This window comes from Notamacropus eugenii, chromosome 4 (genome assembly GCF_028372415.1).
Source record: "Notamacropus eugenii isolate mMacEug1 chromosome 4, mMacEug1.pri_v2, whole genome shotgun sequence".
Taxonomy (NCBI): domain Eukaryota; kingdom Metazoa; phylum Chordata; class Mammalia; order Diprotodontia; family Macropodidae; genus Notamacropus; species Notamacropus eugenii.
In genome coordinates, this window is record NC_092875.1 from 12,128,151 (window position 1) to 12,146,868 (window position 18,718).

Sequence of the window (18,718 nt, forward strand, 5' to 3'; positions counted from 1 at the left end):
TTATAGTTTAGTGGTGACTTAAAAACATTTTGTCTAGACCAAGTTCTGAATTTTCATTATTTTGAATAAAAATTCCTACATTTTTTTAAAATCTGGAAGCTGGAAGTGGATGAACATTGGGTGTGTATCTGAAGAGATTCTGTATAGTAATGGGAAAAGCCTCTGATATACTCCCAACAACCTGCTGGGGACATTGAGGCCAAGGGAGGGCTCCTTTCAGAGGTGTTGGGCACTGGTGGATCTCCCTCCTGACAGACAGGAGTCAAGGTACCCATTGCACTTGTCCCAGAAAGTCATCATCTCCTCTCTTCTGTCTGATTCCTTCTTTTCTCAGTGTAAATGCTACCTCGGCTGCAGCCGCCCCCCCCAACTCCTCTTCGTCCTCCTCTGTGTTAACGACCCCTTCCAAGATCGAGCCAATGAAAGCGTTTGATTCCCGATTCACTGAACGATCCAAAGCCACATCAGGGACCGGGACTGCTGCCATCACAAACATGAACCAGACTGCCATTGACCGGTAAGGTTCAAGGAACTGGACGGGGAGAAGGACGTGGTAATGGAGGGGAGGAGGTCAGGACCCTTTAGCTTGGGCCACCCCTGGCTTGTGTGTCCCACCATACCACAAAGCCGCTGTGAGGTGCCTCTCTGCTTGACCCTGGCACATGACTGTAAAGAAGGATAAAGTCCCTGCCCTCATGGAGCTCCTGGTCAGGTGATAGCAAGACTGGGGACAAATGAACGAGACACATCCATGGCAGTGAGAATCGGAGTTCGTTAGGGAGGTCATGCCTTGTGCCCTTGGCAATTGGCAGAGGCAGGAGTGGGAAGCATCCATGGCAGTCTTAATGGCATGAGAGCGGCAATGATGAGGTCCTTTGGGGAGTGTTCAGGTTCAGATGCCGTGGCACAGACATATCTTATCCTCATGGCATCCAAGGAGCTTCCCAGGCTAGAGCAAGGCGGGAGAGGGCTGAGTCAGAGACTGGGGAGATCTGTGCTGATTACCTGAGAGATAGATAATTAAGGTGGTTCAGCAGTGAAGGCTGAGAAAGAGACTAGCCAGGGAGATGGAGACCCAGGCCGGTCAGAAGAGGCCAGAAGAGTGAGGGGAAGGGATAGCTGTTGTATTTAGGACTGTAGAGAGAGAGCATTGTGTAAGACAGATGGCAGAGAGGTAGGGGCAGCTGACTCTTCAGGGAGAGGAAAGACAGACAAGAGATGAGCGCTGGAGAGGATGGTGGGTTATTCAAATGGAGGGCTAGACCTGGGCATGCAGGCCAACATCAGAGGAGAGCCGGCAGCTACAGAGAGATGGAACAGAGGCATGTGTGGAGGGAGGGCAGGGGAGGGGAGGAGCGGCCTACAGAGAGCCATGGGCCTTTCCCAGCAGAAGGGGCTGTACCAAGGGAGTGGGAAAGGGGTAAAAAAGAAAGAGTGAGATGATGTGGGGGGCAAGGGAGGGAAGGGTGTTCACATGAGATGATCTTGTGAATAAGACAGTTTCTGGGCTTTCCGTTTTAAGGGAACTGGGGATACAAAGCCTGTCTCAGAGCTGACTTGGTAGCACATCAGTGCAAAGGAAATTGACCCCATTTGACAGACAGTGGCCAGTGGGTGATGGCGCTCTCCCAGACCCCTCTCTGCCCGTGGCTCTGTGCATGGACCCAGCTCGGGCCTTAGAAGGCCCAGCCATGTTGGCAGGGGGATCCAAAGACTGGCCTTTTTTTCACTGGTCTGCAGAACTTTTCACTTCCCTTATGGTCATGCCACAAAGGTCTTGAACTCTGGTAACTCATGCCAGAAGGTGTCTTCACTTCCTTAAATGCTCTTTACCGCTCTAACGTTGGGATCTCTGCTCATTCTCCCAAATGCCCTGAGCTCTGGGCACTCCCAGAGACCAAAGTTACTGTTCGGCACCTGCCAGTGTTCAAGCCTGTTCCCGGAGGCCCACTTCCAGGCCCTGGGCCTGTTGCCTTACACTTTCCTTCCCTGGCCAGTGGCCCATTTTTTCAATAAACGAGGTTGATGATCACAACAGGACAAGTTTATATGTGGGGAGCGTTTCAGCTTTAGCAGTGCTGTGAAGAGTGGTCTTCACCAGGTATCTGATGCCCAAGGACCCCTGGGGCTACTTCAGGCACCCATACCTTGTGCTTTGTCAGGGACCAGGACTTGGGAGGTGTGGATGCTGAGCTGGGGTATCATCTAAGTTGTGAGCCTCTAGCTCTCGTGGGGCCTTGACCCATCTTGTGGCAGTGCCCTTTGGCCTGGGACGGCCTTGGATACCCTGCTTCTCAAAGCATCCAGGATCCATCTGTGTGAAAACTCCTTGCCAGCCATGAGCAACCATGTGGCATGGCGGTGTAACATGATTGCTTAGCAAACACACTGGCCTTCATGAAGCTGTACGATAGTAACAGTAGTGATAATGCCAGCAGCAGTGCCGGGTTTTACACGGCTCTTCAGTTTGCAAAGCACATTCTGAGTTACACGGCCGTCCTGGGGTGTAGGTGCTATCCTCATTCCCACTTTGCAGATGAGGTCAAGCGACACAGCTAGTGAGTGTCTCACATGCAGGCCTTTCTTCCCCTGTGGGCGTGAGCTCCCCATGTGGATTAGGGGTGTCCTATCAAAAGCCCCAAAGTTCTCCCAGCCAGGAGTCTAGCCCCTCTCTTTCTGGGCCCCTTCATTAGATATTGCCTCTGAGCCCAGTCAGATCCTTTGGAATTGACTCAGTGGCCCATGTTGGTTCTTTGAGGATGGCTTTGATTTTGGGGAGTGTCCAAGAGTCCTCCATGTTGTTACCTGAAGGGAGTGCAAAGGAGAGCAGGGATGGAATACCATCTTGCAGGCTCTAAGCAGAGGCTTCCACTGGGTGGCCCTGCCCTGGAGTGCAGGAAAGACACCTGGCTGAGGCCCCTGAAGGAGAATGCCAAGAGATGGGCCATGGGCCAGGCTGGAAAAAGGAGCCCGGAGAGAGAGGCCCAGTGCAGGCTGGTGGAAGGGGACGGGACAGCTAGCCCCAGACTCAGAGTCTGGGGCTAGCTGTCCTATCCCCTGTCAGCAACCCCACTGTGGACCTTAAAGGGACCATCTGGGGAGCCAGGGACGCTGAGGGCTGGCTCCTGCCAGCACATACAGACCCCCATGAGATCAGCTTTCTTCCATGTCTCTTTCTTCCAAGTCCTGTGCAGGGGGAAGGGAGGTCCTACAGAAATGGGAGCCCCTCTGGTGCAGCCCATCTCCCCCATCTTGGAGGATAGGTGGTGACCACTCAGCAGAGACTCATCTTGCTTCCTTGTGTTAGGTTAAAAGAGCAGAACTTAGTGAAAGAGACCAAGCCCAAGGACATCCTGGAGAGCAGCAGTGACAGTGATGAGAAGATCCCGATTTCCAGGCCCTCCTCACTGCCCAAGCGGAAGCTAGATCTGGAAGGGGAGACTGTGGAGAAAAAGAAGAAGGGCCGCCCACGGAAGGACACGCGCCTCCTGCCAGTGGCGCTGTCCGTTCAGGTGAGGCTGCTTCGGCCTCTGAGTCTGCAGGGGTCTCCAGTTAGGCCTTCCCCAGCCCTGGTCATCTGGCATCTTGGTGTCCAGGGCTTCAGCCCCTAAGGGTGAGGTGACCCTGGGCAAGTCCCTCACGTCTCTGAGGATCGTTTACCTGACCCATAAATGGGGATGAGACCCAGTGCTGCACAACATGGAGTTGCCATGAGGATGGGTGGGTGTTTGTTGAGGAACCCTTCATGCCCTCCTCTCAGTGGCCTGGTTTTGGGATTCCTCTCAGGGCAGCAGTGTCTGCAGGGGGAATGAGGAGAACAGCCCTGCCTCCTGCCTGGAGGATTGTCAGGATAACCAGAGATCTTGGGAAGGGCTCAACAGAGTGACCAGCCTGAGCACAGGGCCCAGGAGCTGGAAGGGAAATAGGAGGGCCACGGAAGCACACAGATCCAGAAGCGGCCACCTCATGTGTGACCTCGTGTTGGGCTGCCCATCAGCCCACTCTGAACCTTGGGCTTCTTCCTGGCACTGAGGACATGGCCACCTTCCTTGTGCTGTGTATGCCCTGAGCCAGATACTCATTGACCGTTCTCTGTTGTTTGATCCTTTCAGTCCCCGCTGACGGCCGACAAGGACGCCCTCTGTGTGTCTGCCCCAGCACTAGCTCTTAAACTGCCAACGCCCGCCCCGCAGAAGTCCTTCGCCCTGCAGGTAACCTAGGAGCCTGGGGAGAGCAAGGAGAGCCCTCCTTTCCCAGACAAGGCATCTCTCAATCTTGGGAGTCTGGAGCATTGTTGCTTCAGCCCCCCAGCAAGGCCCAAGGGAGCTGAGGCCTACAGACTGCCCCTCTCTGGGCAGGCCCTTGTCCAGCCTGCTTTGTACATCCTCTGTCCCCAGATCTAAGACTGACCTTGGGTTCCCTCCTCCCAGGCTCTTGTCCTGAGCCCCTGTACCTGGCACGGTGGCACTGTCTGAGTCAGCCAGGGATTTACCTCCATCAGGCCAGCCACCTGAGCTGCAGCGACAGCACCAGGGGGCCCAAAGGGGCTCCTCCATGGCCCAGGGTGCCAAGGCCCTTGGAGGTAGACCTGGGTTCTTGGCCATCCATCAGTCACGTGCTGTAGAGGATGAGCCCACCACAGCTCTGGCAGAACTCAAGGAGCCTTCTCCTCTGTCCTCACCCGTTTCTCCTTTCACCCCTAGCCTCCCCCATCCGCTGTAAACTATAAAAGATATATTATAGTAGAAGTACATTCATGTTTATGTAATTCAGCGATGGCATCATTGTTTATCATAACGTGTGTTCCTTGAGAGCAGGGCCGATTCATTGCTCTTCCTTGTGTCCCCAGTGCCTGGCACATAGTAGGTACATCATAAATGCTTATTGAGGCAAATGACGTTGATAGCCACCTCCTTAGCCAACACGCTCTGATCATCCCTGAGCTTTTCCATCATCCTGTCTCGATAATCCCCCTTCCCTCAGCCCCCAGAAATGATAGGAGGAGGAAGCAGCTCCAGGCATGCCCCTGCCAGGGCCCTGCTGCTTTCTAGCTGGATGCCATGCACCTTCAAGCTGCAGAGAGAGCTTGGGCTCAGCTCGGAGACAGATCATGGCCAGGCTGGTCATAAATGAGGACAGACCACCTGCCTATTTTGGTAAATGGTGACATGAGCCGCCTGGACAGCTGTCCTGATGAGCAGCAGTGAAGGTCCAGACTTGAACACACTGGTCTCCTGCACTGGCTTCGCTCAGTATTGATTAAGAGGCTGGTCTTTGCAAAGCCTAGGACAGGCCGCCAGAGAGGGGCAGAACAGAGATCTGGGGAGGATCAATGCCAGCCGGGGCTTGAGGCAGTGGGACAAGCTGGGTTTGCAGGACAAGGTTGGCTGAATCTGAGACACATTATTCCCCTGCTCCTGCCTTCAGAGCTCATATTGGTGAGGCAGAAGTAGGTTTTTTCCTCTGAAGGCTGGCCTATGAAGCCATGCTGAGTATACAGCTGGTAGAGATGCCTTCTCCGCTTGACAGTCCAGCAGTGAGTGAGCAGGTGGGGCTGACCTGACCAGCTGCCTCCTGAACCCCTTCCAGACAAGCGCTGTGGGGCAGGGCACGCAGAAATGTGGGGAAGCCCCACTGGAATGCAGCCATTTAGAGAGCTTCTCTCCCCTCTGCAGGTGAGCGCCGACCCTTCCCTGTACATTGAAGTGGAGAATGACGTAACCACAGTGGGAGGCTTGAAGCTGAGCCGCTTAAAGTGTACTCGGGAAGGAAAAGAGTGGGAGACGGTCCTGACAAGCCGGATTCTCACTGCAGCAGGCAGCTGGTGAGTGTGTGTGGGTCCTGGTGGCCTCCACCTGGGATCCTTGACATGGCTCCAGTACTGACCCTGGGGCCTGTCTCCTCCCCTGCCACATCCCATCACTGCATTACAGAGGAGCACCCGAGTGGGGCAGAGGCAGTCAGGGATGGCCAGAACATCCTGGAGACAGGTGCCCCTAGGTTCCAGCAGGCTCTCACTTGGCCTGGGAGCCACAGCACGTAGGCTTTTTAGGTGAAGGCTTGTTGGGTCCATCTGGTTGGTTTCCAGTCCATGTTGCAGCTGAGGAGGAGCCAGGGACTGGGTAGAGAGGCCCCTGCTCCCAAAGCGTGGCATGTGGCAGAGAAGAACAGGCTTCTGTGAGCAGCCAGTGTAGACCAGAGCTCTTCTGTATTCAGCCCCAACCACAGAAGGGTTTTTGGATGGCCACAGTGGATTGTTCCATAAATGGAATCAGCCTTTACTCAGCTTCCTCATAGGTAAAGTGATGGGGCTGGATGAGGTGACCCCAAGGTTCTCCTCCCAGCCCTCCACCCTCTTTTCATTTTCCTTCTCTGCAGAAGTGAGGTTACCAAGGCTCACGCTGCCTCCATCATGCTATCATCATGAAAGTCTTGGGGGACCTTTCAGGATTGGTCCTCAAAGGGCCCCATCCTCAGGCATATACCATAGAACCTCCAGTACAGGAGAACTCCTCAGCATGCTAGAGCTGTCTACGTCTTGTGGCCTTTTCTCCCTTCCTGGGCGTCTCCCAGACCCCTTCTCAAAGGCTTCTTCTCCTGCTTAGTCAGGAGTTAGGTGTCAGAGTGATCCCAGTTCCTCTGCAAAGGGAAGAGAATGGGTTAGACAGCCCAACTGTCTTCGACCCAGGGGGCCGGCGCTACACTGGCTCAGACCCTCCATGGCCCATGCACTGTTTCTTGGTCAACTGAAAGATTGATTCTTTAGAGAATCCAGACAGCATCCCAAGGGGACCTTTCCAGAGTGGTGGGAGAGTGTTTGGGGCTGGTGAAAGGACTGGGGTATCTCCCAAAGGCATGTCAGCTGTCACCTGAGTCCTGCTCCGGTCTGGTCAGGTCCACATCACCTGGGGTGCCAGATCTATGGACCAGTCTGTAACATCAGATGGGATGTGGAGAGCTTTGTGAACCTTCAGGCATGTTATAAATGCGACCTATTCTGTATGTTTGATGGATGGGCCGACTCGTGGGTGGCCTGGAGAACTTAGCAGATACTATATAAGCTCAAGCTTCTCTCCCCCCTTCCTTCCCTCTTGATTCCTTCCTCTTTCTCCTCCCCTTTCCCCCTTCTCGCTCTCCCCTTCCTCTTTTTCTCCCTCCTCACTCTCCACCCTCACCCCCAAGATGGGCTTTTCCCCTTAGCCTAGTGTTGGGAGTCAGGCTTGAACAGTTATACTGTTCCTGGTATTGACGCCTGCTTCCTCTTGGCTTCTTCCAGTGACGTGGTCTGTGCCGCCTGTGAGAAGAGAACCCTGTCCGTGTTCTCTGCCTGCGGCCGCCGCCTACTCCCTCCAATCATCCTGCACTCCCCCGTCTCCACGCTACATTGCACAGGGCCCTACATCATGGCCCTCACTTCTGCTGCCACCTTGTCTGTGTGGTAAGTACCTGAGCCCAGCCCTGTCCTCCTGGAGCTTGGTTCCCATTCCAATTCATACCAGGGACAGTTTGTGGACTGGGAAAAGAAAGTCAGTCTCTGAGAGAGGAGAGAGATGGTGAGGGTAGGGGAGGAAGGGTCTCTTGTAAGTCAGAATCCTCTAAAACTATAAACCCTCAGGGGCTACCTGGAGGCCAGGCTGTGCCCCTCATACCTGAAGGCACACAGGCAGGTGGGAGTCTCACCCACTGGGCCCCCCTTGTCTCATTGTGCCTCTGGGAGGTTACAGAAAGCCATTTGCCTCAGTAGCACAGAGAAGCCTCTACCTTCTTCCTTAGGGACCCTACCCTTAGCCATCCAGTCACTTTTGAATAGGATGATTTTTAAAAATTGGTTTTTTGGCTTCCATCTCTATTTTTTCTTTTCTTTTTTAAAAAATTTATTTGTTTTCAGTTTTATACAATCACTTCCGTAAGTCTTAGATTTTTCTACCCTTCCCTCTCTCCTCCCTCCCTCCCTGAGGCTGCATGCAATCTTATATGGGTTCTACACATACATTCTTATTAAACACATTTTCATATTAGTCATATTGCATAGAAGAATTAAAATGAATGGGAGAAACCATGAGAAAAGCTCAAACAAAACATAACACAAGAGAAAATATTCTGTTTCATTCTACTTTCTAGTTCCATAGTTCTTTCTCTGGATGTGGATGGTATTTTGCCTCAAGAGTCCTTTGGGAATGTTTTAAGTTCCTTGCATTGCTGTGAAGGGCCAAGTCTACCAGAAAAAACTCACACACTGTGGCTGTTGCTGTGTACAGAGTTCTCCTGGTTCTGCTCCTTTCACTCAGCATCAGTTCATATAAGTCCTTCCAGGCCTCTCTGAAGTCTTCCTGTTCACCATTTCTTATGGTGCAATAGTACTCCATTACATTCATATACCATAATTTATTCAGCCATTCCCCAATTCATAGGCATCCCCTTGATTTCCACAAAGAGAGCTGCTACAAATATTTTTGTACCTGGGGGGCCCTTTCCCATTTTTATGATTTCTTTGGGATACTGTCCTAGAAGTGATACTGCTGGGTCAAAGGGCATGAACATTTCTGTAGCCCTTTGGGCATCGTTCCAAATTACTCTCCAGAATGGTTGGATCAGCTCACAGCTCCCCCAACAATGAGTTAGTGTTCCACCTCTCCCACATCTTCTCCAGCATTCATCATCTTCCTGTTTTGTCATGTTAGCCAGTCTGAAGGTGGGATGTGGTACCTCAGAGGTGTTTTGATTGGCCTCTCTCTAATCAATAATGATTTAGAGCATTTTTTCATGACTACAGATAGCTTTAATTTCTTCCTCTGAAAACTGCCTCCTTTGCCCATTTATCAATTGGGGAATGACTTGTATTCTTGTACATTTGACTCAGTTCTCTACATATTTTAGAAGTGAGGCCTTCATCACAGACACTAGTAAAAGTTCCCAGTTTTCTGCTTCCCTCCTAATCCACGTGGCGTTGGGTCTGTTTGGCAAAAACTTTCCAATTTAACGTCATCACAGCTATTCATTCTGTACTTTATCTTGCATGATCATGAATTTCTCCATTCTCCATAAATCTGACACATGCACTATCTCTTGCTCCCCTAATTTGTTTATAGTATCACCCTTTATACCTTGATCGTGTATCCATTTGGACTTTATTCTTGTGTATGGTGTCAGGCATTGGCCTGTGCCCAGTTTCTGCCACTCTGTCACCCAGTTTTCCCAGCAATTTTTGTCAAACAGTGAGTTCTTATCCCAGAACCTGGGGTCCTTGGGTTTATCAAACAGGAGATTGCTTTATTCATTGACTACTGTGTCTTGAGTACCTAACCTATTCCACTGGTCTACCCCTCTGTTTCTTAGCCAGCACCAAGTGGTTTTGATGACTGCTGCTTTATAATACAATCTGAGATCTGGTAGGGCTAGGCCACCTTCCCTTGTATTTCTTTTCATTAGTTCCTTTGATGTTCTGGACCTCTTGTTCTTCCACATGAATTTTGATATTTTTTCTTGCTGTAGAAAATAATTGTAGTTTGATAGTTTGATTGGTGTGGCACTGAATAAGTAAACTCGTTTAGGCAGATTTGTCATTTTTATGGTATTAGCTTGACCTACCCATAAGCAACAGATGTTTTTCTACTCATTTAGACCTGACTTTATTTGTGCGAAAAGTTTTTGTAATTGTGTTCATATGGTCCCTGGGTTTGTTTTGGCAGGTAGACTCCCAGATATTTTATAGCGTCTACCGTAGGTTTAAATGAGATTTCTCTTTCTGTCTCTTGCTATTGAACTTTGGTAGTAATATATAGAAATACAGATGGTTTATGTGAGTTTATTTTGTAACCTGCAACTTTAACAAAGTTGTTTATTATTTCAAATAGTTTTTTACTTGATATATTTTTTCCCTTCCAAGAGAATTCTTTTTAGGTCTGTATTCAAATGAACACAGTGCATGAGAGGGGCGTTTTTGAAATAAGAATGGAGCCTCTGGGGGCTCAGTCTGTAAACACTGAGCCCCCAGTGTGTGCTGGGTATGCACAGGGCGGGGCAAGGACTCGGAAGCTGCCCTGGAGGAGGTCCAGGTCCCACATGTTCCTGTGCCAAATGCCAGTCCCCCAACCTTTTCACCTGAAACCTGGCCCGCCTCTCTAGGTGGGTCTGGAAGATGTGTAAGCTCTCTTCTGGCTCAGAGTTCCGGGACCTCTCTGAGTCTGAGCTGCTTCCATGTGAGACCAGAGACAACATCAGTGTCCCTAGGGAAGTCATTTCCTCTGCCAAGGCTGTGTGTCCTGCTCCAGGCTCCCCCATGGCCTTAGACATGGAGTCCAGAAGTGAATCCACACACATGCCCATTGGTGAGGTTTGTTTTTGGAAACACTGACTATCCCCATTTCTTTTCACAGGGATGTCCATAAACAGGTAGTCATCATCAAAGACGAGTCTCTACAGACTATCCTATCAGGTAATGGAGGCCTGCTCACCTTTCCCAGCTGGGCGTGTTTAAGGGACTGGCTCAAGACAAGCCCCCTTCTCTAGGCAGTGGCCCCATGTGAGAGAGAAGCAGTCCTGTCTTTGTCCCTGCTTCGACTGAAATCTGCCCCCTGCTCCAGGTCCAGCAGCCCTGACTAGCCCCACCTGCCCTCCCACCTCTGCCTTCCTCAGTCCTGGGTGCAGCAAGCATACTCAAGAGGGTCTGGGGGAGGGGCATGGTCACCCTGCAGAAGAGAAGGCCCAGGGTTGTATGAGACCTTGGCCTTGGCCTCATGGGATTCCTTCAGATGAGGCCAGTCAGTTTTCAAGGGAGGGGCTCATCTTCCATCTGTTGCTGCATTATTCTGGGCCTCAGTTTCCTCATCTATAAAATAGGCCCAGTAATTCATACGATCTAGCTCATTTTTGTGATGAGCATAGAGCTAACCTGTGAAGTACTTTGTAAACTGTGATGTATTAGAGAAATGATTTTCTGTTATTTCCGTTATTAAGGAGCAAATTTTCAAGGCATTTCTAAAGCTTAATGGCCATGGGAGCAACGTTCTTCTGTTCTCTCTCTAGGAAGTGATATGACTGTTTCACAGATATTGCTGACCCAGCATGGCATCCCAGTGATGAATCTGTCTGATGGGAAGGCCTACTGTTTCAACCCTGCCCTTTCCACGTGGTGAGTAAACAGGGCCTCTGGCTTCCCTCCCTGTCCTCCTGCTTCTCTCGTGGGAGCTGCAGTGTGCCTGGAGGTAAAAGCAGGCACTAGGCACCAGACATGCCGGGGGCATGGGTACTGATGCTCCTGAGCTCAGTTAGGGGCTCCTCCAGGTCAGCTGGCTCCATAGTTCACTTTAGGGATTCAGATCATTGAAAACTGAGCCTTGGGTCATTGGCCAGCTGGGCCTGTGCAAATGGTTGTGGGTTGCCCCTTACTGCTTTCTCCACGTGTCCCACTCAGTCACGTCACCTCTGGAGAGACACCAATGGGTGATGGTGGGGGAGGGCTGAGGAGCGTCAGAGCCTGAGCCCTGGGCTCTGCCACCAACTTTGTCTGTGAACCTTGAGTCAATCACCTCCCGGTTGGCTGTTGGAAGGGCAGGACATTTATGCCACCTGATGCTTGGGCTTATTGTGAGGAAAATGCTTTACCAAGCTGGAGGCCCCTGTGTGGAAAGGCCTGAGTCTTGTGGGTGCCCAGAGGCCTGCTAACAATAGCCTTCCCTCCCTGCCCAGCTGTGAAGGAGGCACCTGTGACTGCCCCGGGGTGCTGGAGATCCCCAGCTCCTTTGTCATTGGGCAGGTCACTGCCCCTCCCTCTTCTCTCTAAGGGCTAACATGATCCCTGCCCTTCCTCTTATCCTGAAACCAGTGCCCAGGGGCAGCAGCTGATGGCGGTGGCTCCTTTAGGATCCCCAGAACTGTACCATACAGTTGTCACTGAGGTCAGAGCCCCAGGGTCTCTGATACCCTTGTGGCATGCCCTGGGATCCCTGCATGGCTGTCCCACCTCCTTGTAGCTGAATGTCTTTGGAGAGTGGCCCAGGTCCCCTTCTCACCTTGTTCACAGGAGAGGTGCCACAGTGAGGCCCTGTGACTGACCAAGCCCCTTGCTCACCATGACCCTAAGCAGCAGGGAGTACATGTATGTTCTGCTGAGTTAGGTTCAGTGTGCTGGACAGAGCACGGGCCTTGGGGCCAGAGGAACCTCAGGGGAGCCTTTGTGTGTGACTTGGCAAGCCTTGGCTCCCCACGCACAGACCAGGGCTGGACAAAGCTGGTGTGGGTTGCCTCCTCAGCTCCCGAACAGGCTGCCCTCCCAGGGCCTTTCCACCTCTACTGCCAGTACCCCAGGCTACAGGCTCCACAGGGAACCAGAGATGCCACCAGTCTAGGCTTGAGGCCCGCTGGCTGTTTGAGGTGGGCCAGTTCCTTCAGTATTCAGGGCCCCCTGGCAGCTCTCCTAGGAGACCCTGGTCTCTGTTGGTGGAGGGCCTGTGCCTAGGGGGAGTTGCCTCCACTGTGACTTTACAGGTCCTGATGCTAAGCAAACACAAAGGAATTCACTAATTAAGTAATAAAATGAGGATCAGAACCCAGCACATCACATAGTGCTCCAGAAGCACCCTCATCACCATACCTGTTTCTTCCCCCTCTAGGAATCTGGTTTCTGACAAGCAGGATTCCCTGGCCCAGTGTGCAGACTACAGGAGCAGCTTACCATCCCAGGAGGCCATGTTGTGCTCTGGACCCCTCGCCATCATCCAGGGACGCACGTCCAAGTACGCATACCCCCTGCCTCCCCCCAGGAACTGAATGAACGAATAAATGGATGGATGGATGGATGGATGGATGGATGGATGGATGGATGGATGGACGGACGGACAAATGGACAGATGATGGTGAGCGTAGAAGAGGCCAGCATGTAAGCAGCAGCGTAAAGTTTGTAGAGTACTCTCCCTGTTAGAGAAGGAAAGAATGAAAATGTGCCAGGCACTGCTCACATGCTCAAAATACAGACTGAAAATCCTTGCAGATGACCCCACACGCCTGGACCTCAGGCTCAGAGGGAGAGGGCACTGGTAAGGCCCAGAGGGTGCAAAGGAAGGGTCATCGCAGCAGCGTCTCACAGATACACCCCCTCCCTGGTGCAAGCCAAGGGGGCCGCTGCTGTCTCAGTCTCTCCCTGCTCCAGTCCAGCCTCCTTTCAACCACTAAAGTGATTTTCCTAAAGCTCAGGTCTGGCCACATCACCCCTCTGTTCAGGAATCTCCCATGACCTCCAGGAGCAAATACAGAATGCTGTTTGGCCTCATATCCCTTCCTGATCTGGAGCCCTCCCACCTCTGGGGTCCCAGCCTCCTGGCTCTTGTACTCCCCTCTCCATCTTCCACTGCTGACCTTCTGGCCTGCTTCAGGCACCTTCCCTAGCCCTGCCTTAGTTCATTGTTTCTTGTGCATCCTCTGTGGAGTCCACTTTGTGTACGTTTGTTTGCAAAGTTGCCTCCTCCTGACAGACCAGAAGTGCAGGGCCTGGCATACATGAGGTGCTTTAATAAATGCTGAATTCTCCTGATGGCTGACCAAGCCCAGAAGTCAGTCTCCATAGGGCCAGGGCACAGGCTGGTTCATTAGGAGTATCCTCCCCCTTATTGAGCGGTATCTGGTTCTGACACAGAGTTGTCCATGGTCAGCCTGCCCTGGCCATTTTGCAGCAGCGTTTTGGGGTAGGTGGGTGGATAGAGGGTACCAAGGGAGGCCCATGACCAAGGGAGGAGAGTGGGATGCTCCCCAGGCTTAGGAAGGAAGGGTCTGGTCTCACCATATTCACAGTTGTTTGTGGTGCAGGAATAGGTGTTGATTGGATGGAAAGCAAGAAGGCCTGTGGTCTGGGCTGGAGAGGTGGGGCCAAGGAGGACTGGCCTCTTTCCCCTCCCCCAACTCTTTCCATTCCCTGTGTCCTGCTTGGCTCCGATCCTCCTCTCTATTACTTGTGCACCCCCTCCCCCACTTACCTTCTTGTGCTTTGAGGGAGAATACAGGAGAAAGCCCAGGTGAAGGGTGGGCAGGTCCCCAGCTCATCCCATACCCCCTCATCTTGTCTTTGCAGTTCAGGAAGACAAGCTACTCGGTTGTTCTCTGTGCCTCATTTAGTCCAGCAAGAGACCACCTTGGCCTACCTAGAGAGCCAGATGGCGGCTGCACTGACTTTACAGTCCAGCCATGAATATCGCCACTGGCTCCTCATCTATGCACGGTACCTAGTTAATGAAGGTGAGCCAGGGCCCCCTTCCACCAGCCGATTGAGGGTGCTGGGTGGGTTGCTGAGAGGACCTAAGTCCATAACTGAGGGATCCTGGCCCAGATGTGAGCTGCTTCAACAGCCAGGATTTACCAAGCACCTGATTCTCAGGTGGGCCTGAGAAACAAAGACTTGCTTAGGACCTGTGTACCTCCATCCCTGGAGTAGGGAAGAATCCCCAGAGGCTTTGCTAAGAAAGTGTCAGCCCTGACTGGAGCAGGGGTGGGGAGGGAATTATTTCTGGAGCCACCAGGACCCCAGCCCCAGAGGCCCCTCAACCACCCATGTTGCAGTCTGAAGCCCCATTTGCACATCCACGGGCCACTTCACTGTCTCCTTCTTTCATGTGCAGGGTTTGAACATCGGCTTCGAGAATTATGCAAGGATTTGCTGGGGCCAGTCCACTCCTCTACTGGAAGTCAGTGGGCATCAACGGTGGTGGTAAGGCCTCACACTCCTTTCTGCCAGGATACTCAGTGCTGCCCCAAAGGAGGGCAGCCTTTTAAAAATGGCACACTGCTGGGGACCCCCTCCAGAGAGGCCCGTCCTCCTGGGTGCACCAGGTGGAAGGAAGGGCAACTGGAGGGGGCGCAGAAGAGAGTACTATGGAGCAAGAGGGTCCTGGGCCTTGGAGTGAGGGCAGGGGCAGAGGAGAAGGCCCCCTCGAAGAGCCACCCTCTCACATGAGAAGGAGGTGCAGGACAAAAAGCACTGGGTTCAAAAGTCCCATTACTTCCTTGCCCCTCAATTTCATCATCTATAAAATAAGAGATGATTAGGTCACCTCTTGCTCCAGAGTTCTTTCTGATCCTATTAAAACCATTTATTTACGAAAGGGGAAAATGCGGAGCAAGAGGCCCTGGCAGAATGCTAGACGATGACAGGCAGAGGACTTGGGTCTTCTCACCCTTCCAAAGGGGGCTCCCCAGGCCTGTGGTCCCCAGCAGACCACCCTGGCTCTGCCCTCACCAAGAGAATGCCAGGAAGGCGTGAGAATGAGTTCTCTGGGCCCGTTCCTGCCTTTGGCCTCTGAGCCTTAACTGCCTCCTGCAGAGTGCTTGGGGAGGGCCAGGCCTGAGGAAACTAAGGCTAATTTGGTCCAGGGTCACACAGCCTCTCAGTGCCTGAGGCAGGATTGGAACTCAGTTCATACTGATCCCAAGTCTGGTAATCTGTCTGTTGCCCCACCAAGATGTAATTAATGGTCTAGATCAACAGGTTAGGAAGAGAGAGGGAGAGAGAAAACAGATACATAGCCACGGATGGACAGCCAGATGGGCCGATACACAGACAGACGGGCAGATACACAGTTGTGGACAGAAAGATGGATGAGCAGATACACAGACATAGACGGACAGATGAACAAGCGGATGGGTAGATAGACACAGATACATTAAATAGCTACTTGATGTAGCAGGGTAGAGAGACCCTAAATGCTAGAGAGATTCAATCCAATATCAAGGACATCCAAGCTGTTTGTTTCCTGGTTTATACTGAGACGTGGCATGAGAAGGCCTGAGTTTCGGTCCCATTCCCACCCCAGGGCTGGGGCCCTGAAGGAGACACCATCCAGAAAGCCTTTGCAGTCCCTTGGGGGGCTGTTGCAACATCTGCCCCAAGATGTGCTCTTCCTACTTGATTGTGGGCTCTGGCCCAAACAGGAGAGAGAGAAAGCTGGACTTTTTACCCCAATAGGGAAGGCTCCAGGAGGGTCCCCAGCAGGGGAGGCTAAGAAGTGATGCTTTCCTCGGTGGTTTGGATGACCATGTAAATGGGGTGCATGCTGCTTTAAATTATGGGAGACCCCAACTGTTGAGCCAGTGGCTACCACAGTGGCTGCCAGGATTCAAAAATTCCTGTAACCTAGAATATTGTGGTTAATCTAACAAGGGGAAAATGAAAAAGTATAAGTGAGAGGTTCTTCTCCCACTGCCCTTGGGTTCGCAAGTAGAGATCCGGAGGTATGCTGGGACAGCATGTTATCTGGGGGAAAAAGATTTGGGAGTCTTAGTGGACCGCAAGCTTTATGAGTTGGCCCAAGCATGTACAGATGCCAAGAAAACAAATGAATACAGTGTAGACTGTGCAGTTAGACGAAGGCGACAGGGCTCATCTTCCCTGGCCAGACCATCTTTGGACTATCATGTTCAGTCCTGGGACCACATTTGGGAAATGAGTCAATTAGCTGGAGATTGCCAGTCAGTCCACAGCATTAATTAGGTACCCTCTGTGTGCTGGGCACTGTCTGTGGTTAGCACTGAAAATACAGTAAGTAACCAAACTGGACAAGGGCCTGCTTTCAAGGTGCTCATAGTCTGTCACTGCCACCGGAGAGCAGCCACCATCTGAGGAATCAGCATGGTTCTGCCTGGTCCCCAAGGAGCAGAGCCCGGAGCAGAGGGAGAAGGGCACAGTGCCCACTCAGGCTTGTCTCAGGAGAGGGAGGCTGGGTCCCCTTCCATGGGGGTCCTGGAGTCAAAGCGGGGTGGTCAGGCTCAAGTGGGCCCCACTGCCTCCGAGGTCCCTTTGCCTAGACGCTGGTGATCTGGGACCTCCCCTCCACAGGCACAGGCAGCAGTGACAGGTGCCGCCCTGCGGTGTGCCCTCTATGTCTAGCAGGCTGCTCAGTCTGTCACATCAGCACCTTTTGGCTTTTTTCCTTTTTTCCATCCGTTTTCTCTCTTCGCTTCCTGTGAGTCCCGTAGGTGGCCAGGTGAGGAGATGAGGCCCTAGGAGGCCCCGAGGGTGGGCAGCTGGGCAGCTGGGCAGCCTTCACCCCCTTCACCCCCCTGTGCCCTCTTGTCTCTGTATGCAGGGCTTACGAAAGCGAGAACTCCTCAAAGAGCTGCTTCCAGTCATCGGTCAGAACCTGCGCTTCCAGCGACTGTTCACAGAGTACCAAGAGCAGCTAGACATCCTGAGAGACAAGTAGCTGCTTCTGGTTTTCTGGAGGTGGCCTGCTCTAGGAGGAACACCCCTTCTCGACACTGACCCAGTACTGACATAGCCATGTCTTGCCTGATGGACAGACGGCCGCCCTGCCCTCCCGACAGGAGCCAGCGGGAGGGCCTCCAGTGCCCAGGGGCCCGTTTTTGTCCAAGGAGATCACGGCACAGGGTGTGCAACATCCAGACACGGCCAGACCCAACTCTCCTTCATAGAAGGACCTCCCTCTCCAGAACAAGGTCCTGGGACTGCAGGGAGCTGCAGCTCCATGGGGCTGGGAGGCCTCCCCATGTGCTCCAGGGGACTTGCCACAAGCAGTTGGGGAGGCGGAGGGAGCCGGCCATCCTGCAGGCAACAAGCTCAGCGCCAGTGGCCGCAGGCAGCCCTGGGGCCCCAGGAGCTCCGTGGGCTCGGAGCCCTGCCAGGCAGAAGGTGGAAGCTGCCCGCCCTCCGAGAGGAAGGTGCGAGCCGCCCAGAGACTCCCTGCCCAGAGGAAGGCTGCGCTTCCCCCACGGGCGGGCTTTCCTTGAGGACTTCCTTGGCCACTAATCAGGATTTCCCTATGGGGCACATGGACACTTGGCACCCATAGGACATCACAACTCTAATTATGACTGCTCCTTGCTCAGTAATTGTACCAAAATTAACCTGTCCTCATTTGGTTTTTAATTTTTAAATGTTTGTAAAAGAGACCGTTTTTCTGGGAAGGGACAAGGGGCGGGCAATTCTTTTTGTAAGTATGAAATAAATGAACACAGCATTGGATACAAACTCAGCCAGGCCTTCTGCCAGGCTTTTCCTGGCGCTTACCCTGCCCAGCTCCCCTAAGGGTCTGTCTGTAGTCACTGGGAAGAAGGGTGAGCTCCCGCCAGCAGGTACAGGGCTATGCAGGTGACCCCTGCCCCATGCCATTCTGTGACCTGGAGTCAGCTGGACAATTGTGTGTGCTCCATCTCACTGGGGACCTTGTGGTGTACATACACACATGCACACACGTGTAGAATGTCACTGGTGGGGAGGGGAGCGATGCCTTAAAACAGAATTCCAAATATTAAGATGGGAGCACAGAATGTTTGAGCCAGACGGACCTAAGTGAGCATTAGTCTAGCACTTTCATTTTACCCAGAAGAAAGCTGAGAGCACAAGAGAAGCGAAAGAATTTGTTCAAGGTCCCCCAACAGATGGGTGCCAGCCAGGAGCCTCAGGCTTCTGACATCTTGAGTCAAGGGCATTCAGGCTGGCGGGTCAGATCTCTAGCCTCGGAGCAGTATCTGGGCTCCTCTCACTCCCAGGGGCTACCTTCCTGGGAGCCAACCCCAGCAGCTTCTCCAAACTGCAGAGATGTCCACGATCTCTCTGAACTGTTGTTTGGAAGTGATCTGAAAGGCTCTCACCGACAAGGGCCTGGGCCTACGCTCCTCCGCCAAGGTGGCACCCCAAGAAGCTAGCCCAGTCTGCTCTCTAGGTCATCCATCCCCCTCCCAGGCCCAAAGAAGTCACTGAGGGGCTGTCACCTTT

At 52.6% G+C, this 18,718-nt stretch overlaps 1 protein-coding gene across 4 annotated transcripts in view; it reads left to right on the forward strand.

Annotated features, from left to right (window-relative positions):
* The window catches only part of HIRA (histone cell cycle regulator), an 86,587-nt gene extending 68,612 nt beyond the window's left edge, over positions 1 to 17,975 (forward strand). For all 4 annotated transcript variants that reach the window (XM_072599816.1, XM_072599817.1, XM_072599818.1 and 1 more), the window contains 11 exons: positions 335 to 517; positions 3,308 to 3,512; positions 4,113 to 4,211; positions 5,676 to 5,824; positions 7,277 to 7,438; positions 10,377 to 10,435; positions 11,026 to 11,131; positions 12,612 to 12,734; positions 14,063 to 14,226; positions 14,607 to 14,695; positions 17,070 to 17,975. In XM_072599816.1, coding sequence (XP_072455917.1) covers positions 335 to 517; positions 3,308 to 3,512; positions 4,113 to 4,211; positions 5,676 to 5,824; positions 7,277 to 7,438; positions 10,377 to 10,435; positions 11,026 to 11,131; positions 12,612 to 12,734; positions 14,063 to 14,226; positions 14,607 to 14,695; positions 17,070 to 17,186 — 1,456 coding nt within the window. In that variant the 3' untranslated portion in view covers positions 17,187 to 17,975. The remainder of the gene's footprint in view (positions 1 to 334; positions 518 to 3,307; positions 3,513 to 4,112; positions 4,212 to 5,675; positions 5,825 to 7,276; positions 7,439 to 10,376; positions 10,436 to 11,025; positions 11,132 to 12,611; positions 12,735 to 14,062; positions 14,227 to 14,606; positions 14,696 to 17,069) is intronic.
* Positions 17,976 to 18,718: the final 743 nt, after the last annotated feature.